This window comes from Pavona decussata, unplaced genomic scaffold, assembly GCF_977016875.1.
Source record: "Pavona decussata unplaced genomic scaffold, jaPavDecu1.1 SCAFFOLD_76, whole genome shotgun sequence".
Taxonomy (NCBI): Eukaryota; Metazoa; Cnidaria; class Anthozoa; order Scleractinia; family Agariciidae; genus Pavona; species Pavona decussata.
Genome location: NW_028145494.1, coordinates 1,761,460 through 1,786,002, shown reverse-complemented (window position 1 = coordinate 1,786,002; position 24,543 = coordinate 1,761,460). Strand labels below are relative to the sequence as shown.

At 38.1% G+C, this 24,543-nt stretch overlaps 1 protein-coding gene and 1 long non-coding RNA gene across 2 annotated transcripts in view; one reads left to right on the top strand and one right to left on the bottom strand.

Annotated features, from left to right (window-relative positions):
* Nucleotides 1-21,411, bottom strand: part of LOC146476585 (active breakpoint cluster region-related protein-like) — a 28,115-nt gene extending 6,704 nt beyond the window's left edge. The window contains exons 1-19 of the mRNA XM_085114466.1: nt 18,770-21,411; nt 15,258-15,469; nt 14,430-14,540; nt 13,525-13,710; nt 12,688-12,798; nt 12,544-12,586; nt 12,367-12,419; nt 11,368-11,481; nt 10,900-10,963; nt 10,527-10,602; nt 9,976-10,049; nt 9,323-9,459; nt 8,923-8,985; nt 8,052-8,114; nt 6,599-6,680; nt 6,190-6,257; nt 4,085-4,127; nt 3,764-3,829; nt 801-898 (exon numbers count right to left, since the gene is read on the bottom strand). Of these exons, the coding sequence (XP_084970592.1) occupies nt 801-898; nt 3,764-3,829; nt 4,085-4,127; nt 6,190-6,257; nt 6,599-6,680; nt 8,052-8,114; nt 8,923-8,985; nt 9,323-9,459; nt 9,976-10,049; nt 10,527-10,602; nt 10,900-10,963; nt 11,368-11,481; nt 12,367-12,419; nt 12,544-12,586; nt 12,688-12,798; nt 13,525-13,710; nt 14,430-14,540; nt 15,258-15,469; nt 18,770-20,576 (3,471 nt within the window). The 5' untranslated portion in view covers nt 20,577-21,411. The remainder of the gene's footprint in view (nt 1-800; nt 899-3,763; nt 3,830-4,084; nt 4,128-6,189; nt 6,258-6,598; nt 6,681-8,051; nt 8,115-8,922; nt 8,986-9,322; nt 9,460-9,975; nt 10,050-10,526; nt 10,603-10,899; nt 10,964-11,367; nt 11,482-12,366; nt 12,420-12,543; nt 12,587-12,687; nt 12,799-13,524; nt 13,711-14,429; nt 14,541-15,257; nt 15,470-18,769) is intronic.
* On the top strand, nt 8,041-15,244 carry LOC146476586 (uncharacterized). Its single transcript, XR_014865608.1, has 3 exons — nt 8,041-8,177; nt 13,652-13,839; nt 15,018-15,244. It is a non-coding gene; the product is annotated as an uncharacterized LOC146476586 (long non-coding RNA).
* Nucleotides 21,412-24,543: the final 3,132 nt, after the last annotated feature.

Here is a 24,543-nt window from a genome sequence, read left to right as displayed (position 1 = left end):
AATTAAATTATTTCTATATGAAATTATTTTTAATTCTTAAAAGAAACCGCACTCCGTAGAAAAAACGAAAAAAACCTATAACTTTGCTCAGATTCAACGAAAAATCTCCATTCTTACACTAAAATGATTGTCAAATTATTCTCTACAGAATGAATGAGAGAATTCTGACGCGTCGTGAAAAAAATTTCCACGTTTTTTTTTTTTCACTAATTGAGTTTACGACCCCGGACTTTCTGAAAAACTGAAAAAACTTGTAACTTTGCTCAGATTGAACGAAAAATCTCCATTCTTGCACTAAATGATCGTCAAATTATTCTCTACATATTGAATAAGAATTTCCTGATGCGCCGTGAACAACAAATGTTCGCGTGTTTTTTTTCCACTAATTGAATTTAAAACTCATTCACTGCGCACGCCCGAAAGTTAACGACAAAACCGACCGACCGACCGACCGACCGACCAACTAACCAACCAAGTACACAGTCAACTATCGCTATAACTCGTTCATTGCGCTACGCGCATTCACGAGTTAAAAACACAGGCACAAGAAGCGATATTTCATAGTAAAAAGGCAGAACTAATGAGGCAAGTCAGCGTAATAGGGATAGGAACCAACATAATTTTGATCTTTTGTATGTCCGTTCACTTCTTTTCTATTTGCTCCACAGGTGACCCTAGGCGTTTTGAGAACTGAAGTGAAGTGAGAACTGAAGTCCATTTCCCATACAAGTCTGTAAATCAACATCACGTTCATGTTACCGGATAGTGAGCTTGGGCGCCCTGTGTATCTTTCAACTCACCTGGTCCCACACAGGATCAGTGGCAGCCTTACATGTTCTTGTCTTGGCCTTCCTGACAAACTGTTTGAAATGATCAACTTCAATCACGCAGCTCAGATCTGTGAGTGTAGAAAACGCAAGGTTTCAAAACTAATTTTCTATCATTTCCATGATATCATCCCACGTCTACAATAGCGAGTGAACAGACTCATTGAAGAAAGGAACAGGGAACAAGAAAAAATAGCTGAGCGGAACAAGCAACACGTTGCACACCATTTCTACTTAGGAGCCAGGCTAACACGTAGGCTAGGACATGACTTAAAAAACGAATAGCACATGATGGAATTTTAAATTTCTGTCACATGAATTTAATTGTTAAGAAAGGTGTTTAGAGCGGTTTTCAATTTAGTGTCGAAAGTAATTTCGCGTTTGTTTTGGTTTTGCATTACTACGCTCTGTGATTGGTTAACAAAACTCGCGCCACTTTCTCAACCAATGGGAATCCAAACCAAAACCAATTGTGTTTTGGCCGCACGCGTTTCCCCGCGCTTGGCGCCAGTTACATGTAATTGCTTCGAATTCTGATTGGCTCGTTGTGTTGTTTACATCTGTTGCGATTGGCCAGAGTAATTACTTTGGTTTTGCTTTTACGACACTCAGTTGGAAACCGCTGAATATGCCACTACTTAGTCCGATCGACATCACGAATAATAGACGACACTTCTGATTTGAAAACAATGAAGCTCCATTAGTTTTTATAATAGTGTTTCGTGGGCGTGGGGATTACCTCTTTGTTTAATGAGATTTCTGTCATAAAACCAACCCTTCTATGCGTGACCTTTCCGTTCATGTTACGATAATACTTATGGGTGCAGTGATAATCTGAACATTTACTTTGATATTGATTATAAACCCGAGATAAGTGAGAACGAACGCTGTGCAAAAAGAGTTGTTGAGAGCATTAACTCTCAATCAGTTGGAAAGAGAGTTCTAATAACCCCAAAGAGATTATATAAGGACCTTGTGGTCCGTTGTTGCGGAAACACCACTGAGAATGCAAATGGTTCCCAGTTTAATCTCGTAGGGAACATGTTTTTAGGAAGGAAACATTGTGTATTGGAGGCAATACAATGTTTTCGAATCAAGCGAAAAACGCTGTTTCATCATCATGGACGCAAATTTAGTTTCAATGTGTCTCCCAGTTTTGCTACCTAATAAAAAAGCATGTCTCCGTAAAAATGTTCCCAAGTTTAGTTCCAGCAGGATCCAAGAGCGCTTTTACATTTGTCAGAACTGGCCAGACCAGTCAGTTCGTAAACAGAATGCACAAATTTGAAGGATAAGTTCATCCTAGTCCTTCGAATTTCTTCAAAATAGCGCGTACCATTTTCGGAGTGATTATTTTCAAGATTTTGCAGCACCATCCCTTCAAAATTATTCCTTCGATCTACAGTCTGCAGACCGCCCAGTTCTGGCAAACGGAAAGCGCTATAAGAGAGCATGAGAATTACTACTCAAACAAGGCTAAGAATTTGACCTCCTGGTAACTCTTACTCTTGCCAACTCACGTCCTAGCTTCCTTTGAGGAAACTGATCTACGTGACGCCCCGTATAAGCCTTTGGTTACATGTTTTGATGTCGTTTTCGGATTGGTTTATATCAAAAATAGAGGAGTAGTCTTAAGTCTTCCCAAATCCCATTTACGCAAAAATAGTGGACGCGAATGATTTAGATTAGCTATGGATTGCCTGGTTTCAGTTTTAACAGAAGTTATTAAAAACCAATATACATGAAAGTTAATTGAGGAACCAGCACAAAATCCACTTAGAGAGCAAACGTGCTATTTACTTAACCCTTGGACTCATGCTTGCGCAAGTTTGAAACTGCTCGGTAAATTCTCAACTTGCGTTGTAAATATTATTAAAAACAAACAACGTAACCGGAAAGTCCTGCTCAGAAGCTTTCATTTGAATGGTCACACTTTAGGATTTCGTCCACAGACTCAAAAGTGAGAATCATCTTGCACAGCATATTATTAACAGCACCACAGGAAAGTCCTGCTCAGTAGCTTTCACTTGAATGGTAACACTTTAGGATTTCATCCACAGGCTCAAAAGTTAGAACCACCTTGCACAGCATATTATTAACAGCACCAAAGGAAAGTCCTGCTCAGTAGCTTTCACTTGAATGGTAACACTTTAGGATTTCATCCACAGGCTCAAAAGTTAGAACCACCTTGCACAGCATATTATTAACAGCACCACAGGAAAGTACCGCTCAGTAGCTTTCACTTGAATGGTAACACTTTAGGATTTCATCCACAGGCTCAAAAGTTAGAACCACCTTGCACAGCATATTATTAACAGCACCACAGGAAAGTACTGCTCAGTAGCTTTCACTTGAATGGTAACACTTTAGGATTTCATCCACAGGCTCAAAAGTTAGAACCACCTTGCACAGCATATTATTAACAGCACCACAGGAAAGTACTGCTCAGTAGCTTTCACTTGAATGGTAACACTTTAGGATTTCATCCACAGGCTCAAAAGTTAGAACCACCTTGCACAGCATATTATTAACAGCACCACAGGAAAGTACTGCTCAGTAGCTTTCATTTGAATGGTCACACTTTCGGATTTCATCGACAGCCTCAACAGTAAGAATCACCTTCTACAACACATTATTATTTCTATTTATTAATGACAGCCGAGGTGGCCTCTCTTATAAGCCTGGTGGTTTCTTGATGTCTCCTCGCCATTACCTTGACTTGTAAATTGAAAGATTTCTCTCTCTTTTTTTTTAGTAAGGTAAATAAATGAGATGCTATCCACGGCCTTAACTAATTGAGCCACACGAACTTACTCTAGTTTCAGTAGTTTTCACTGGAAAGGTCACATGCACCAACAACTCTAAAAGGCTCAAAAGTTAGGGCCCACATAACACGACTCCCCGATCCGAGAGAGCGTTAACGATGGTTTAATTACCATTTTTGTGAAATCCTCGTCCAGAATGAATATGGACATACAGTACGCCATTCAGGAGTCCCTTGTCTGCAAAATAACGAAATAAGCGAGGAATCAATCGACTGCAATACTGGCGTCAGACGGCACGGTAACCTAAGATTAGAATATGGAATTTCCTTAGTGGTTACGACGCATTCTTTAAATGTTTAAGTTTGGGAAAGAATAGTCTGATATGTTGTAAGACAATATCTCCAAGTTAATGAATCTTTATATTCTCGCCATCTTTCCTTTTAACAATGGATTCTGATATTGTACGGATAGATTAGATGTTGATAACTGTACCTTCTTTCATAGAAACTCGGCCCAGCGTCTTGCATGTTCTCAACTGAAAGGAAGAACAAAATGTCGGCTTAAGTAAAAACCCAAGGTATACACCCAACAAATTTTCATCAGTTTTCACTTGAGAAAAACCTAAAACCTTCGTTTAGTTCACGTACGGCCAAAGGAAATATTTCATACAAGGAAAAAATCTCAGATAAATGTACATTCATGAAGAACATCGAGGATTATAATTTACACTCTTGTACGGATTGAAATGGCCGCTTGTATTACCCTTCCATTGACAAGAGTGTTTGAGTTTGAATTTCACAAAACACTGTAGGATTCCATCCACAGACTCAAAATTTAGAACCTCCTTGTACAGCATAGTAAAGAGCACCACAGGAAAGTACTGCTTAGTAGCTTTCATTTTAATAGTCCCACTTCAGGATTTCATCCACAGACTTGTACGGCATAATAAACAGTACCACAAGAAAGGTCTGCTCAGTAGATGTCATTTTACACCAAGTAGTCACACTTGAGCATTTCATCGACTGTCTCGACACTTAGATCGTTTGAATTGATAATTATTTTTGTGGTGTAGGTGTTAAGTAAATATTTCGACCCTACAAAAATTAACTTAAAATTTTGGCGAGTACAAGATCCGTTACAAGCGTTACACGACTTCCATGTTGGCCTTCAGTACTTCTTTACAGTTCGACAGTATCGATGCATTTCCTGCCATTATAAAACTCTCACTTTCAAGTTTGAATCGCTAAGACCCTTTTGACACCTTACCAAATAACAAAATGATCTAGTCACCTTTTATCGATAAAATTTGCGATTAAAAATCGATGAATTCGCCGGAAATGTGTTAACAAAGTGATAATGCCGGAAAATGTCTCCCGTTTATGGCCACACATCAAAACAAGTTGCAAACGACCATTCAACAATGCGTCAAAACTGAAATAAACTTGAATGGCCGGTCAGAGCCTTTAATTTTTCTAATTTAAACTTGACAAGTAAAATATGGAAAAACAAGGGCAAATTTGAAAGCCAAAAGACGTGAAATATTGCCGCTTAAGATGTTTATCGAAAAGTGGATATGCATAGAGTGAGGTCTTGGCTAGAAAAACAGGCACAGCGCGGAAACATTTCCGACAAAAATAAGTACAAAAATTAATTTAAAAAGACAACATATGTCAACAAGGTAATGTTTGTTTAAAAGGGAAATAAATGTCCATATTGCAGAGCGTTCAGGGAAACATACACCCATATCCTGACGTGACATATGAAGATATCAGCTACCAGTTAAGGATATTGAAAAAATATCGAACTTTCCCAGCGTGAAATTCGAACAAAAAAATCAAAACAATTCTTAAAAATTCAAACAAAAACAGTTTTAGACCAGGTAAATACTCGAGCATAGTTTCGCAGTTAAAAGATGAAATTTTGCCAAGACTTTGCGATTGCAACATCCTTAAATAAACAACCCCAAGTATTATAAACTTCCTCGAGTGAATATACGCGTTTTTCCGATCAACGGCCCGCGCGCATTGCTAACAAACACACGAACACAATGATTCCTCGACAGAGCCAAATTCCTTACCAAAGATTGCGAATCCTTGAGGAAGCTAGAATCGGAAGCCCGTCGTAGCAAACGAAGATTCGGTGACCACGATCCCCGACGAAGAAGCGGCGATTTCTTCTCTGCGCATTCCAAGGGAGTTGCCGATCCACGCCGAAGAAGTCTCAGGTTTGGAGAGAGCGGAAAGTTTACTTTCGCCGACATGAGCGCGACGTGAACGCTACACTTGGAGCGTTGGGGTTTTAGAGATTAAAGCTCCAAGCTACGGCAACTATGTAGCAGAGGTATAAATCGGGGATGTGAATAAACAGATGGGGTCGCATTGTAATTAATCTGTCACCTTAATCGCTTCTGGATGTCGCTCAAACACAAGCTACCCGTAGTAAACAAAAGAGCTTAGCCAATCAATGACCTTGTTTACCAGAACGCTGAATAGACACCGTTTTTCTCCCGCCGTTCTCGCGAATGCGAAGCTCCGTTAGTCCCGTTGCGAGAGAGTTTAGAGTTAGGAATATCCATAGCGAAAATCTGCCACAAATACCTTTTTGCAGGCTTCCAGCAAGTGATGCAACTCTATCATGCTAAGCTGTGACTCGGCCGGTGGATTATCTAAGGATTTAAGGTCAACGCAATTATTAGCCAATGAAACGTGATATATAAAAAAGGGAATCTAAATGAAAATGCACGCCAAATCTAGTTAGAGCCCCAGAAATTAGGTGGGCGTGCAAAAGTCCACTGTTCCACATGAACTGTCAATGAAAACTGAAAAAGTATTGTCTAATAAAGACAGTTCGCAAACTTCAGTTTAATCTCTACATGTTTGAGATATGCAAATCGATTAAAAAAACGCTTTGATTTGTGTAAATAGACACGGAAATCAAATTAACGCCACGTCCGAAACCTTTCAACGAACGAGTGATACTAACAGAATTTCTAAAGTACTATCTTACCTGCGTTCTGTTCCAAAAGAGGGAGTATTGCTTCTTTCCACTCAGCCCTTTCAACATCACTCTTGCAAAGTAGAGTGTAGGTCTACATGTAGAAGAACAAGCAACATTTTATTACGAGGAAATCTACTATACTAAGAGCTTCATTTAAAGCATCTATTTGACAATTTCGCTAAAATTCCAACTAAGCAAATAACACCACAGGAGAGTACTGCTCAGTAGCTTTCGGATTTCATCCACAGACTCACAAGTTTTAACCAAAATGTACCCCACAACAAACAACACCACAGGAAAGAAATGCTTCGAAGCTTTCATTTGAATGGTTACACTTTAGAATTACAATCACAGACAAAACGTTTGAACCACCTTGTACAGCAAAATAAACAGCACTACTAAATTATTGCAAATTTTCTATGGAATAGTCGCACTTTAGGGTTGCGCCGCAAACTCAAAAGTTACAACTACTAAACATGATCCAAGATCGACTTCGTGAAAGAAAGAATTGATTGAAATGGAATTGTTTCTGTTTAACCCAAAGGTACAAATAAACGAAGTTTCGTGATCGACAAATAATTTTTCATTTGTATGACTTGAGTATGCAAGGCTCGGACGACGCCTTTCCAGAAAACGTAACAATTTTGTCCGCAGGGGGCCTGGAAAATCATAATTTATTTACGATGCACACTCTTTTTGAAAAAAACAACCTTGCGCAAGCCACAGATCTTAAAATAAAAATACTTGGAAAAAGAAACATAGATTTCATTAATTGGCTGGTCATGGAGACATAATATTTAAGAAAATTTTGAAACATGGGGGAAGCAAAAATATTGGGACGAAATTCTAGAGCAAAAGTTCAAAAGTTGCTTCGGACGGTTTTTCAGGGGGTGGGGGGGGGGGGTAGGTTGTGGCTTTGACAGCAGTGACACATGACAACACTGTACCACCGACGGCTAAAATTTCGTGCTAGACATTAATGTTTCATCACAAAATTATCTTTATTTATTTTCAGGGGCTACGACATGGGGACTCTCACGTTTTGGGGTCAAGACTTGCGCTAAAATTAAATACCCTTAAAACACCAATAGGAAGATATCAGGCGATATTCTCAAGGGACAGCAAACCATTCATCAGTTTTTAACACAAGGGAACAACGGCCCAATTTTTTTTTTTTCAATTCCCAATCTATTTCCATACTAGCCATCAGTAACCGAAGACAAAAATTTGTACTGGGGGATAAAGTTCCTTAATTAGTAACATGCGTCGTCCACATGCATCTCTATTGGCGTTCGCATGACTGTTATAGTTAAGCACAGACGTTCGTGAGCCACGGACGGAAACATGAAGTCGATTTTTTTCCTTTTTGGAGCGCTGTAATGCCATCACGTTTGTAACGTCAAGCCAGAGACTTCCAACAAGAGCTTTTCCCTTCTGTTGTGAGGAGCAAAAAACAACGTACCTTGCCCTGTTTATGGTAAAACGTCAAAGGCAGGCTTGGGATGGCTAACAATAGAGCGGCCTCCTAAACAGTACAACAACATACACAAATGAGATATGCATACTTCTAAGAATGCTCAAAAACAAGGTTAGTCGATTTTTTCTAAACAAATATTTAATGAATATTCTAAGAAAAATGTTCAATGGAGAGTCACACATCTCCACTGAAAGTAACGCTGAAGAGTTTTTACTTGAATGGTCACACTTTAGCATTTTATTCAAGGTCATAAAAAAGTAAGAACCACATTACGATATTGGCAATTTAACGGGAATTCCGATACGACATCGATACTATGTTCAGTTGACCAAGACAAAAACCTTATTATATCCCTTGAAGCATTCATTTCAGCCACTGAAGATGTTCATTTCAGACATTGGGGAGGACCAGTGATAACATAAAGACTAGAAGCACTTTCCATTTGTCAAAACTGGCAGGCCAGGCTGGTAGATCTCTAATGGAGTGTACTAATTTGAAGGACTGAACATTCCAATTCTTCAAAATGGCACAATCTCAAAGTAGTGTGCGCCATCTTGAAGCAATTCAAAAGAGTAGAATATAAACTGTCGTTCAAATTGGTACACTTCGTTTGTGAAATGATTTAAGTGGCCAGCCAGCTCTGACAAAATGGAAACTACCCTTGGGCTGACTCCAATGGTGGCAAAGGCTCACCAGTGTTACTTACTTCAGTTGGTCCCAAGTAAAGAATGACACTGCAAGTACAATTATTGATTTCTTTGTAAGAATTCCCTGTTATCAATTTCTTTGACACTGATTAATTCTCGGATCCCAATGGATATTTGGACGAAACTATGACTTGCGTTTCTCAATTTACCTGTTCAGCTTGTCGCTTTTTCATCTTTTCTACGATTTTGGAAGCAGACTGTGCTCGACGTCGCTGTGGAGAAAACAAAAGTTAAATTAAATTTTAAAATACCCATGTAGTCCTGATATTCAGTGCATGTCAGTACATCATTTTCATCCTCAGTGTTCGGAGGATCTCTGGCAGTGACCACCACTAATGTCTATCTCAAATTCAAATGCACATTAGGGGGGAATTCATAACTCATTACTTCATTAATATTTATTGTAAACTGCGACACAAGCAGTCTGGTGAAGTCCCACACAGTTTTGTGAATTATCCCTGAAAAACCCCAAGGGGAGTGGATAATGAGATAATTGATTTGATTTGATTCCAAAATATATCAAAGATCCAAAATTCCCTGTACATGTACCTTAGATGAAGGTGATGAGTCTGGACTTTGATGACCGCAGACAGTTTTCTCTCGCCGGATCTCTGCTTTTGTGTTTGCTATTCTGCTCTTTAGTAAATCAAATTCTGCTTTACTTGTTACTGGAATGACTTGAGGTGCTAAAAAGAGAAGTCAGCAAGTCAACATTCAATAATTTATGGCATAAAACTGCATTCAGTTTGTTATGCGGATAGGAGTACAACTCCTGAGTCTCCAAAGGGAATTGAACAAAAGAGATGGTGATGAATTACTTTTTTCTTGTCACCTGTTGGCTAGACAAAGTACTGACATTGTTTGGAGAAATTAGATGTTGATTACACCCAGAACTACACTGATCCCAGAGATCTGTTCAAATGGCATTCATGCACTGTTGTCTTCACCTTTTGGGTTTGAAAAACAGTTTACGCATATCAACTGCAATAAAAACCTATGATTATGGGCTTGCAAGATTTCCATTATTATCACAAAATGAAGTGTAACATAACATTTTTTTTTCTGAATGAGGAACTGAAGGCCACATGCAAACAATCTGGTGAATTTGAGCTAAAGCAACAAAAAGCAATTTAAAATACGCTATAGGTTGGTTATGCACCAAACCCTTCAACTGAAATCTGCTATCATTAGTTAACACAAACCTTCTGAGATTTCTGTGGGATGAAACTGCAACTCATGAAGAGCAACATACCACTTGCACACATACTGCTCATTCCTGTGGACAAACACATTTAGTTACTGAGGTGTTGTAATGGTCATTTTTAACTATGACTATCAACTTGCATTCCCCCACCCCCACGCATTTTAAACAAAAGTGAGGCCTGCTTCTGTTTCTGGTTCTGCCATATTGATTCACACTAGGTCAGAAGATTCTTTTGATACCGACTCCGATAGACCTTTGTCAGTCAGCAGCCATGTTGAGTGTCGGGCGAATATATAGCTTTGTTTTTACGTGGTAAGCCTCACACTGAATTCGCATCTGGCCGAGACTTGCCATGCAAAAAAAAAAGCTTTTTATTCCCCTGAGACTCAACATGGCTATCAAGTGATAAGGGTCTATTCCGTCATTTCTGTCGCTAGTGTGATCCAGGGCTTAAGCTACATGTACATGTCTGTCATTACCAATCAGAAAGAAAGAATGAAAAAAAGAAGGAAAACAAATGTACTGGCAAAATGAACTTTCCAAATGTACCTGGCAGTTATCTTTCTCTTTGTACAGAGGAGGTAGTCATTGAACAAGAATAGATGCCTAAATTTTCGAACTCCATCTGAAAAGAAAAACAAAAAGATAGACTTACTTTGAAGCATCTTTACAACCCTTTAACTTCTAACATGAAAGAACAAATTCTCCTATCTTGTCCCCATACATTTCAGACTTACAAAATTACTAGGGAGAAGTTATTAAAATACAAAAAAAAAATACTTTGGGTGACCTCAAGGGTTGAATAAGCTTTGTTGTTATAACGAGAAATTCAATGCTGATCGCTGCTAGGGTTTAAATGGCTAAAGGGTAAATTAATTAAAGGGCATATGGTAGTGAAGTTACATATATAGTATATAAATACCTGCAAGCTCAACCAGAAAACCATCTTTAATAAGCCTGTGGTCTCTCTTCACTCTTTGCATAGCCTAAAACAGTGTTAAAAAGTTTCAGCAAGTTTTTCTATGGTTGAAATGTTTTTTTTTGTTCTTTAACATGGAGTTCCAAGTGGATTACTAATAAAAACACATCATTCCATAATAATATTATGAGCAGTATACTAACAAATTAGGTCTTTGATGGGAAAAGGTTTGAATGGAATGAAATAGTCATTATAAGGATACATTTTAACACTTTTACATTCATGTAACAAATAAAATCAAATTGTGGTATTCAATATTAAGCTGATACCCATTTACTTAAAAGTGTTGAAGCAATCAGATGCTAGAAGTTCCATGACTTATAAATATAGCTTGTTTTATTTTATTTGTGTTAAAACAAGTAACTGAAGGTATGACACTGAAGCAACATTAAACATCAACAGGCCACCCACCCCGCCATCTCTGTCATCCCCACTGACTCTTGCAAGGAACTGTTTGGTTGAATTCAGCACAGATGTTAAGAGTTCAAAATCAGCATGATCCTCTGGTGTTTGTTTGATTAAATCCTGAAAGGAAATGTTAAGAAAATTGTTAGAAGACAAAGGAGAAAAATAACCAGAGCAATCAAAGGAGAAGACAACAAAACTTGGCTGTTGTCAAACAATATTTTAAGTCTGTGGTGGAAAGCCTTACATATGATCGCTCAAATGAAAGGAGTAGTGTTTTGTCATGATACTGTAATTAGTTCTAAACTTGTGAGTCTTTGATAAACTTAGGTACTCTTGTTTATGTAAAAGATAACCAGTTGTGACTAATCATGCATGTACTATGCATCATGTTTATGATTTTGTTTCTCCTGTTTCTCACGGCCGAACCAGACTAAGTAATCCTTATAACTTTAACACTCCTGTATGTAAAACTAACACTTTTCAGGCCTCTTAGTTTATCGTATTGTTAAGCTCTGGAACTATATCTGTAATTTCTCACCCCCTACCAGTTTTTCAACTACTGCTTCATTCCGCAACTTTGTTACTGAGCATATGTTTCACCTTTTGCACAATCACTTTGACATATTCTATCCCTGTACCTGGTCAATTGTACGATCCTGCCCCTGCCATCCCTAGTTTTTTAGCATCTTTAATTTTGGCCTCTTTTGGTTGATCATGTTTTAATTATCATTTGTATCATGGGAGGTGCCTCGCATGGGTCCTCGCATCCCGTTCGCACCTGCCCTTTTGACTTTATCACTTTAAATCACTTTGCACGTATATTTCATTTCTTCCTGGCTGTTTAATTTGCTGTAACATGTGTAATGGTCAATAAAGCTGTTAAAAAAAATAACATAACTTACACAAAGAATATCAATGTATCTGCCAACTCTTTCCTCTTTCCATTTATGCTTTGAACTTAGGTGCTCTTATTTTGTTAATTTAATAACTGACAAAACTTACCCCAAGAACAACAATGTATCTGCCAACCCTTTCCACTGGTTTACTGAAAAGCCCTGCAATTAAAAGTTAACAGAACAACTGTCAGAACTTGTAATAAATATTTGTACTTCAGCAATTGAGTCAGTGAACCTTTTACCCTTCAGCCTTTCAGACAGCAAAATTTTAAAAATTATTTACCCTCTAATGTTGTCACTTCTTGAATGGAACGTATTGTGAGTTCCTGAAATTGAGCAAAAAAATAATAATTATATTACTATCAGTAAATATCAATAATTATTAAATGTATATATATTGTGAGATTGATTAATGACAAAAATGTACCTTAGAAAAGATGTTGTTGAACTGCTCATTGTTTCCTTTGCATTTATGTATGGTTGACAAAGCATTTTTGTAGTTCAATATGTACTCCCTATAGACATCAAACTGATCCACCTAACAAGAGAGAGTAACATTTAATGATTTTTCTTGATACCCTGTTGACATGATAAAGGTTAAGTTTGTTCTGCCTTAAGAAATAAATAATAGAAAAATGTATGAGAAAAAGAGAAGCTATAATTGTTTAAAAACAAAAAAAACCAACAAACAAAAAAAAAAATAATTGTTTATCCACCATTAAACCCTCTCACGCTTACAATGTACATGCTTATACAGTGTATCAATTTGTTGAAAACATATTTGAGGGGGGAGGGCAGGGCGGGTAACATTTAATTCATTAGAATGCTAGTAAGTTACTACCCTAGACTTTTAATTTTTACTGATAAAAGGTTTAAAAATTAGAAAATTTAAAATATCCAATTGTCACTCAAATCTCCTTGTTAAAAACCTCACTGCCCTGCCCAAAAAAGGAACAAGAAAATTGTGTAACTTGTGTAACATGTATAGTAACTTGTCTGTTTATTCTTCAATTTGGATAAGCACAGTAAGAATGTACAGGACTATACTCTGTCTGGTAATACAGTATGTACAGGTTTATACTCTGTCTGGTGATACAGTTGTTTGTTGTTTTAGTTTTGAAGTAAAAGCATGCCGAGGTGGGGGCGGGAGGGAGGGAATGAAGGGGTAGGGTAATAAATTTCTTCCTCCAAGAAAGCAGGATGGGAGCTTAATCCTTATAGAGGGTTAATGGTATTTTGATACTGACATAATACAAGAACTTACCAGACTCGTAAACAAATCTCCAATAAGATGTCGGTCAGTCCAGTGTGAGAGACGTGACTCCAGGTCATTGTAAAACACAGAGTGGATGGTGTGCAGTTCATCCAGTTTATGGAAGATCTTGTTGTAGTCCACCAGTGTCAAAATCGGAGCCGAGGATTCAATAGACAACTTCAAAGGCTTCATGTGCTGTAGAATACAAACAAACGACACAGTGTATATGGAGTGAAAAGCCTCTCTCAGCCACATGGTTCAACAGGCCAAAAATTAATTTCAGTTTCTATAAATGCAGCATCATGAAGGCGTTACAGTTTAGAGGTAACTTATATGTCAAGCTTTTTCATGAATATGTTATTATGCTTCTATCTCCTTGTTCTCTTCCCCCCCCCCTCCCCATCCCTTCTCCTGTTCGTCTTTCTATTGATTTTTGATTTTGCAAAGTGTAATATTTAAAATGTTTTGTTCTTTTCCCGCTCTTTCCCGTGTCTCTTTTGTTTTCTTATTGATTCTTGATTTTGTAAAGTGTTGTAATATTTAAAGACAAATTATTGTAAAGTGGTCATATTTACAAGACGAACAATAATAATAATAACAATAACAATAACAATAACAATAACAATAACAATAACAATAACAATAACAATAACAATAACAATAACAATAACAATAACAATAACAATAATAATAATAATAATGATAATAATAATAATAAGGACTGGTCCGCCTTGATTACCTCTTATAAGCTACTCTTTCTATAATAATAAGACATTTGCTGAATAAAGCCTTGCTGAATAAATATGATGCCAACAGGGTTTTATGCAAGACTATCATAGGTGCCTTTTTGCCTTGGCTGCAAACATTTCCCATGGCAAATATATATCATGGCACTGACCGTTTGTACTTCTTACCTTGTATAACATGTTTAGACACTCCAGATATCCCTTCTCACTGTCCAGCACAGCAGCCACAACCCACTTTCTCTTGTGAAGTTTCTCAGCTTTGTCACCCTCACTAGGTTCCTAGCAGAGACAGAAATATCAAGCATAAACTTATTATTCCATTTAACTCACTTACTTCTCTTCAATTAAAAATAACATAGCATGGTTGCAATGTTCAAGCCCGTGGATGAACATCGATCTGTATTTTCTAGTAATGCTGTTTGTTATGTGCTACAACACAGTTCTGTGGATGACATCTTAGAGAGTGAATCTTCAAACAAAGGCTACTGAGTAGTAGTACTTTCCTGTGGTAGTATTTACGATGATACTATTCAAAGTAGTTCTAGCTTGTTGGCCTACACTGTACATTGTGACATTTGAAATGAAAGCATTCTTTGTTTTGGCACCGCTTATTATGCTGTACAGGGTGGTTCTAGTTTTTGAGTTTGTGGATAAAAACCTAAAGCATGAGTCCCATTTTAGAAAGTTGCTAAATATTGAGCAGTATTTTCCTGTGGCACTGTTTATTGAGCTGTGCAAGATGGTTCTACTTTTCAGTCTGTGGATGAAATCCTAAACAATGACCATTAAAATGAAAGGTAACTGAGTAGTACCTTTCTGATGTACAATACTATTATTCACTGAAGGTGGCTAGAACTTTTGACTCTGAATAACTGAAAATAAAGTTTATGAGGAGTATGTTTCTGTGGATGGATGAAATCATTTAGTGCGTATTCTTTTATGAAGTGCTCTTGAAACTGAACGAGGTTTTGGCTTATATATAAGAGGTGCACTTACATGTTTAGCAGGGCTTCCCTCAGGAGATGTCACAGGTGATGAAGGGAAGTCAATACTGTTTCCATCAATTACCACGTGAGCCCCTCTGGCCTTACGCAGCTTCTTGAGATCTTCATTATCTGAACTTTGACTTCGAGGGCGAACTTGCTCACTGGCGCTTCTCCTTGGCAAGCGCATCACTTGTGAAGAGCGGCAGAGGTTCTCAAGATCCCCTGGATAAGACAAATGTTAATAAAAATTTGATCGTATAACACATAATTATTCTGATTGGTGGCACAGCTGGTTAAGGTTATTTTATGTTAACACTGACATAAATATTACAATACATTCATTTTATTTTGAAGTAGCATAGAACATGTATGATTCCAGATAGGGAGGGGGAAGAGTGAAGTATGAAACTAAGCTGGAATTTCCAGGGAATAGGGGAGGGGGTTTCAAACCAAAGGCCTTCTGTGGGGGCACCATATGGATATTTTCTGGAACAACACAATACTTGCTTTACCTCTTGAAAATGACCGGAAGTAAATACTTGAAGATAAATTATTGATTCACCCAAACGCCCTGGCATGATTGTTTCGGGTTTTGTAAGTATGTGCACCATTTCCTCACATGATGGTATGGTATGTACACTTAGGTGTTAATACAACCAAACTTTTCTAAGGAAGCAGTTCGCTGTTGAATGAACACCCCTCTAAAGTGGGCCTACACTTCCTGTTTGATAGAGGCCTTTATATTCTAGCACAAGTATGAAAATGACATTTGACTTCAAGCTTTTAGGGAAGAACTAAGAGGAGATATATCCCTGGAAGCTTAATTCTACTCTTTGTGACCAATGATCTTGACACAGTTGTTTTGAATAATGATAGCTAAGCCCTTTAATGATTAAAAAAAGACAAGATCACTTATGTTTTGAGGACTTGTTTTTGCCACTACGTCCTTCTCAAAAAAACTTGTTATTGCAAAATCTTAGTGATAGTTAGCATACATGTAGTATCCTGGTATATGCAAGTTTTGAACTGAATGACTCCCCAAAAAGATCTGTAACAACTATGATGACTGAGATGGCATCCATGAAAGGAAATATAGTTATTTCATACAACAGGCTAGAGGATCATGCCACAATCACGTATCACTTGGCATGAAAGGGAACTGAACTAAAACAGCAGCAACTCAGGGGTTAACATACAAAGGCCCACTAATCAGGGTCTTTCATGGTGAACAAGAATTGAAAAAATTGTGAAAAAAAAAAGTAAATCTGCTTGCCAACAAATTTTCATCAACAGACAATTACCTCAATAATCAGAACACATGTCATATTTGCATACTAAATGATTTCAATCAAAATAGATGTGACATACAAGGAAAAAAAAAGAAAAGAAACGAAAATTACAAGAACATGTATTGTATTTTAAATTGAATACAAGAAATAGCTTAAATATAATTTGACTTGAATTGTTGTTGTTATGATCACAAAACCATTTCCCTAAATAATTGAGTTTGATCAAACAGTTCCAATTTAAAATGATTTTCATATTCAAAACATCATCTTCATGGTCACGCGATCACTCTTTTCAAGTCAAAATATTACCTAATTTATTGAAACTTATAAACTTCAGGTAGAATGCTTATGTCTCTTGGATGAAGGCTTTTCAGTATTTGGAATGATGATAGAGATAACAAAACCTGTGGCGATGAAAATCTACCTATGTCATTTCAATTTTAAAAAGAAAGAAAATCTCTTTTGGTTTTGAAAAGACTGCTGTCATGGATTATACATTTTTATCAAAATGTTTACTGTAAACATAAATTTGTGGCAGTTCATTGATTGGACATTTTTAAAGCTTTCAAATGAAAAAAGGAAATATTCAATATTATTATCACATGAAAAACAGCCTGAAAATCTTATGTTTATGTTTCACGCTTCTTCTAACAATAACTATTAACTGGATTTGACACAAAATCTCAGCATGCAAAATAATCTGAAGAGTAAGAATCAAAATGAATTTTTGCAACAGATGTTTTCAACTGTGCATTAAACCACAATTTCTTAAAACTAACTCTTCAAAATTATAATAAATAAGTGTGCAACATGATTCAGTCTTCATTTTCTCACCACAAATCAAACGTGAAAATATTTTCTAAATTTAGCCTTCAACAGAACGTTATTATTAAAGTTTTTTTAAATATTGTACCTATTAGAGACATCAAAATAATATTTATATTGTGATTCATCACTGTAAATATTGTTTTGCCCATTTCGCCTACATTTACAAATATAAATAAAGGAAGATTATATAAATTATAGTAAATAAACAAAAATAGTAACTACTGTATATGTATAAAAGAATATTTAGCAATATAGTTTTCACAATATTGTGATTTTCTTAAAGAAAACTATTAAAGAAACTTTGAATACCTTGGCCATTATAATCAAGATTTTTACCCCAAAGATGACATTCTCGTAGGACAAAAACTGTATTACGTAGGACAGATTTAAAGGCCTATTTCAAATATTGCACCTCTTATGTGCTGTACCAAGTGACCTAAAGTATTTGTCTGGCAATAGTACATGTATGGTATCACTGAATAAAATTAGGCACAGCAGATTTGAATTAGTTACGGCAAATTCAAGCTGGCTGCATGGTACCAGATTGTAGAAAAGGCTGTGAAACACAACAGACTAATGTGTTGAAATTCCAACAACACATTTCTGTCAAAAAATTTTAAGACACCAGTATAACAAAGTGGTGGAGGTCTTAATGTGCCAGCGCTAATTATTTCCATTTTCCGTTGCAACTTGTGATGAGGGGCACTGTGTCTGCTACACCCACCCCCTCCCCCCACCCACAACCAAAACCTGGTTGCTATTCCTTCGCAGGTTAGCCCTAGGTCTTCCACTTCGTTTGTGAGGTTACAATAATGGATGCCAGTATATATATCAACTTTGTTTAATGAGGGTGACACTTAACAGTCTGACGACTGACAAACCTGTGGCCCTCGGATTCCAGATCGAATTGGAATTTGGAAATGTTGGTTTTGTGGAGGGAGGAAAACCGGAGAACCCGGAGAAAAACCCTCGGAGCAAGGACGAGAACCAACAACAAACTCAACCCACATATGACGTCGAGTCCGGGAATCGAACCCGGGCCACATTGGTGGGAGGCAAGTGCTCTCACCACTGTGCCATCCCTCCACTGTGCCATCCCTGCTCCCCACAGTAATTTAATGCTATAACTGTACAACTGAGTGGCAATTCAACCAAACTTTAACATTTATGACGAAGGTCATTTTCATGATGGCATCATGCAACTACCAGAATTCATTTTGTTTTTGTTTTCAAATTCAAGTTTTGTAATATTCCCAGTAGAGAACAAAGAACAACACTTCTAATTAGCATGAAGAAAACAAAAAAACTGAAGGATTCTGGAAGTTGTAGTCAAATGGTGCCACAGCGAAAATATCCTATTAATCAAAGTATTCTCTAAAAGTCAAATTTCCATAACTTCACCTACCTTCATAGCCTTTACCAAACACCTCGTCATCACCCACACTAATACCCTTAAGTTTCTTTGGTGACTCTAACGTGCGTGACAATCGTTCAGTTTTGCTACGACGCGGGGGCCTGACTGGGGGAGGAGTGCTCTGAGGGTCCAGCTTCTTTGTTGTTTCCTCACTAGGAAGACCCGGTGAAACTAGCGGACTGGGTTTTGTTTCACTTGCTTCACTGGAAACATTGTCTTCTTCAGCTGACGAATCAGCTGATTGCATTTCACAAGCAGCAACATCTATTGCCCATGGACTGACGCAAGAGTCTGCACTCATCACACTCACATTCCCAAGAGACATTACAGAGTCGAGTTGTTTTCTAAATCGGTGGGCTTTCCGCGGCCTAATAACCCCGCCGAATAACATAAAGTCTTGCCCCTCCTCGGGCTCGTCATGGGGCGATTCCCCTTCAGCTTCAAACTCATCACTGCTCACAACGTCAGTTCCTTCTAAGTAGGATATCAGATCATCAACAACTTCGAGAAAAACATCGGGTGAATCGTCCATTGTTTCCTCACACCTGCTCTCCTCAGTTTCGACGTCTTTCTTTTCCTCATTGTTCACTGGAATTCCCTGTCTCGTAGAGTCAACATCACGACATTCATCGATCGGAGAATTCACATCCAAACAAATACCCCCGCCATCAGCTGCCATATTTCCTTGATTTGTCAGACAAATATCGTTTAACTGTATACGAACTTCACCAGCGTCTAACAAAACTTCACTATCGTGACCTTCATGTGTTTTACTTTCGGTATGGTGGGAGAGATTGACATCATCGCCCTCGAGTTCACCACTTGTCGCGCTATCGCGCGAGTCACTCCTTTGGTGTTTTGACCCTGATGAGGAACGCCACTTTCCCTTCGATTTAGCTTTGTTGATTCCCTTGGCCAAAGGCGAAAAAACAGTTGCAAGGGTTTGATTTTTAAGACCAGCTGGTGTATCCTTTTCAGGAAAATTCACCTCGTGCGTATGATCCTCCATAACTTCTTCGTCTTCAGATTCCGAGCACGTAAGGTTTCTGCCCTCATTTGCAATTGTTTGGCTTTCATCGTGTTCATCTCTCTCTTCCGACTTGTTATTGGCCAAGAGTTTATTACCCTCTGCTGTATTATCATCATCGTACAACAAGCTTTCCTGTTCGTCGAATTCATTATTCTCCCTACTAAATAATTTACTAGAATTAACCCCTGTCATCTCCTTTATGTTATTGAAACCAAACTCCAATTTGTCGTCCTCACTTCCGTCGAATGTGTGTTCTGGCTCATCAGCGAAGCCCGCCTCATCTATTTTGCTAATTGTTTTGTTCCTTCCTTCATTCACGTCGAAGGCATCTAATAAATTACTATTTTCGCCATTAGGTACATTTTTAGAACTCGGATATTCCGAGCTAGTTCCATCTTCCGTGGCAACCGATTTAGGGGCAGTGTCCATAGCACTCAAAAGTGCATCGAAAGATGTGCTTGGGTAGAACAATTTTACAACTCTGTGAAGCTCTGAATCACTTTCATTTAAGTCTTTAACGTTTAGAACCTCCGTAAGCCACTTAAGGACGAATCCTTCGCTTTTTATCACGTTTATAGCATGTTCAAGCCTTTCGTAGCACAAATTCATCCGTTCCAAAAGTTGCTCATTCGGAGATCTTTCGCCAACATAATCACAACATTGTAAGAATTCTGTATCAGGAGGTTTGTCTTGTGGAGAAAACGTCCTCCAAGTACTTAGAAAAGCTTCTGTTTGATCCATAGCTTCCTCTTGACCTGCTAAGTTCATGGTTTCCTCCAAGTTAAATGCACAACTGTTTATTCCATTTGGGTGAGAATACGTATAATGCTGTGTTTTGTTTCGTCTTCCCGAGGGCGCGAACTTTCACCGAATTTAACGCGAATCGGTCACGAGCCAGCGTGACGTAATCTTCGTCGTCACGTCCAAAACCAAAGGAAACGGAAGTTGAATTCGTGCTTGTGGTGGTCTACAGACAAAAGTTTAATTCAAGTTAACATAACTTTTGCTTAAGAAAATACAAGGAAAAAATAAATAATGGTCTAAGAACAATGAAGCAAAAATAAACAAAGACACCTCGTTTCCTGTCACGTCTATGAAATTAAATGTGTTTAAAATTGATTTTGATAAAAGTCTGATCGATGAGCCGGGCCCTAGAACTTTTAAAAGCAGTGAACTGATTCCCCATTCGTAAAATTTCTATGAAATATTTTAAAATGTCAATATAAAATAACTATATCTAAACATTCGTGCAACAAATCTCGTATCTTCTCCCGTGATTTCTCACGCGGAAAATATCGCCAAATCACGGGTATTCTCAGAATTCAGAATGACCTTTAACAACTTCCGAAAATTCCACGAAGGCCTTCTTTTGTTTTTGTGCTTTCACGCACTGAAAGTAAAGAACAATTTGCGTCAAGAATCTAATAACGGAAAAGCATTTTACCACGTAGAGTATATTTTTTTTCATTAGTCATAAGTCCAATATATTTTGAGCAAAACTACCACAAGAAAGTCGGCAATTTACTTAGCCTAATAAGGAAAAAGAGAAACAAACTCAAAGAACCAAACGGAGTCATATTTATCTTTATTTGAGAAGCACATTGAATGATCAAGAAAAAAGGACAGGAATAAACTAAACAAAGTACTGTAAACGATAAACAATAAACAACAGACAATAAAAACGTCGGCTGACTGGCGATTACTCGTTTTGTTTATTTATCTGATGTTTTCTCACTGTTTGGCTTCAGCGGGTTCCCCTCATCGGAACTAAAAGAATTTAGCCTATGCCAGGCGCTCATGAATGCACCAATCAGAATTCAAAGAGTAAAACGTACGACTGATATTTGTCAGCTTAGCTTACGATACCGAGTAGCGCGTTATAGCGCGCGGGAGATAATGTAGAGGCTCGGGAAGGCCTTTGTCATTTACTTTCTTCAGTTAACGAAGAGGTTCTCGTTGAATACGAAAAAAATGAATCCATTTAGTTGGATTATTTCCTTTTTACATAATAACATATCGATGTTCCAATTTTATTACATATCTTTCACTTTTATTACTATGATATGTTATTATGCAAATAGGAGGTTTTTTTTTTATTTCAGCAAAGTTAAAAATATATATTGTCACTGCATATTACTCCTTTTGGATCAAGAGACCAACAAAGGTAGTATTAAGTTAAACATATTAAAAGTGCTCCTCGGTAAACAAACGTCACCGCGTTCTCTACGTTCGTAGTCTTTCACCTACTAACTTCTCGTGGAAACTATAAACAAGAACAATACTGTACCTGGTGTATTTTATTCCGCAATAAAAAGAAGAGGCTACAAGCAAGGACACGTGAACGCGCGCGAAAATTACCACCCACGCGACGCGTTTCACGCAGCAGGTGGTCAGTCTCGTGTGCGTTCGCGTGTCCATTATCCTGGAAGCCAGAGGTTTTTCTTTGTTATTGGCGAGGAGCGGCCATAAACGAGTAAAATTTGTATGTTATAATTTTAAGCCTTTAATCTTCTCCCAAAAGAGTGCTTTAAAATCGCTCTGTTTTGTGACACAATACAATACACCAAGCATTTATCCCTCACATAGGTTTTCACATGAATTTCTATATCAGCCTGAGTTGTTGAACACAAATTCCTTGTTTAACGCTTCAGGAAAGATTGCGAGTCGAAATGAGTTCACCGATAAAATTAAACGCTGTGAATCTAACTACGGTAACCAGGTAACCCCAAGGAAAAATACGTTGGGATTTAAGAGTGTTAATTGCACTCTTGAACTACTCAAGTAGCTCGTGCTGAACGATATGAATTACGTGCAGTTACTGATGCACGAACACAATTTTATCATGAACCTTGCTATGAATAATAACGTCTGGTTGGTATTAGTCACTGCAATTCGTGCACACTCACCTGCGCTTGGTGTATACTGAGGGCCGTCGTGATTCCCTTTCTTGGCGGCCGCTCACATAAAAGCCTCTGTGCCGGGCACGTGTCCATCCACTTTCTCTGATTGGATGGAGGTAATTAATCATTGTCTGGACTGAATATTTTGCTTCATTTACAATATCAAGCAGTTTCAGGCTTAAAAATACCCGTCCACGACAACGTCGGGAAATGGACCGTGGACCTCCTATTAAATACACCCCCGGAACTGCTTATGTAATGTTTAAAAAACGAGCACGAGTGTTTTATCCGCTTAAACACGTGCTGTGAGTTTTTTGAACGGCTTCCAAAACATTCCTGGAAAAGCGTGTGTCAATAGAGTTCATAACAATAATCCTTTCTTAACGTTGGAAATTAGCATACGAGAAAAACACCGTATACTGATGAGCCTGAGTGTTTTATCAGCTGATAAAACACCGCACACTAATGAGGAGTGTTTTATCAGCTGATAAAACACCGCATACTAATAAGGAGGTTTATTGATATAGTCACTGCACGTGATGTATTATCGACCATTTGATAGGTCAATGGGCGTATGCATTATTAATGAGTTTTTGAAAATTAAGACATTCAACTAATCATCACAAAACGGCCTTGAAGTATTAAAAGTCCATTGTGTAAAGAGAACGAGATTATAGAATAGAATAGAATAGAATAGAATAGAAACTTTATTAACGTGTCAATGCCTAACCTGGAAAATCCCATACTAATTTGGGGACACAAAATAAATAGATACTAAAAAAAAAAGCCAAAGTGAAAAGAGCAAGGCTGTTGTTCATGTTGAACAGTAAACCATCCTTGCTGCCAATACAATCCAGCACTCCCTACGGAAGTGGAGCCAATATATGGGGAGAAAAGACAGTGAACGAGGAGAGAACGTCCGAAGGGAAGGTGGGAGGGTAAAAGACTCTACACACAAGACAGACAGCGGTAACTCGACGAAAAATGCAGAAACTTATAGAATAATAACGAGATTCTAAGGGACTATATACAGGGTAATAAGTACTAAATACAGAGGTCGTTTAAAGTAGGAAGAAAAATTTCGCAGGTACATTACAGAGACTTCGCAGCCAATAAAGTCAACTCGACTACAAATCTGGCCAAAAACAAGTATACAAAAACAGTATGCCCTGCGTACTGTGACCTAAGAACCAAGAGAAAGATGAACATCGGGAGTAAACAATTGGTCGAGCCAGGCTATTATCATTGATGAAGGTCCTGTTAAGGACGTGGATGTTTTGTTTCATAGCTTGAACCATGCTAACCACACAAGGTCGGACAGGTTATGACAACGTGCCGGTACAAGACTAATCGTAGAGTACAAAACTGTAGTCGAGTTAGGCTATAACTGGATTTACATCAAATTTGCAGTTGTATCATACACAAACATCACATTCAGCATGGGCTTTAAATGTTGCCAGTATGGATTTTGCTACGGATGCATTGAAACGCTATCTGGTGTGGACGCAAGACGCAGCATACTATTATAGCGCGCTGCAAAATGAAATCCTAGTAACGATTGACTATAGTCAAGGTAGACTCATTCTCGTCCCCAGAGCCTCCTGTTCCTCTTAGCCGGCGGGGCCTTCGCACGAGGTAAAGGAGCCAACTGGTCCTCGTGTCCAGCCTCCGGCGGCTAAGAGGACCAGGCGGCTCTGGGGGCGAGAATGGGTTGGGCCCTTTCCTCTCCCTTCCCAGCATCCCCGTGCTTCTCACTTCTTTCTCTCCAGTCCCGCTCCACTCGAACGTGCAAGAGGACTGGAAACAGACCGAACCCAAACGAACAAACAACTTAA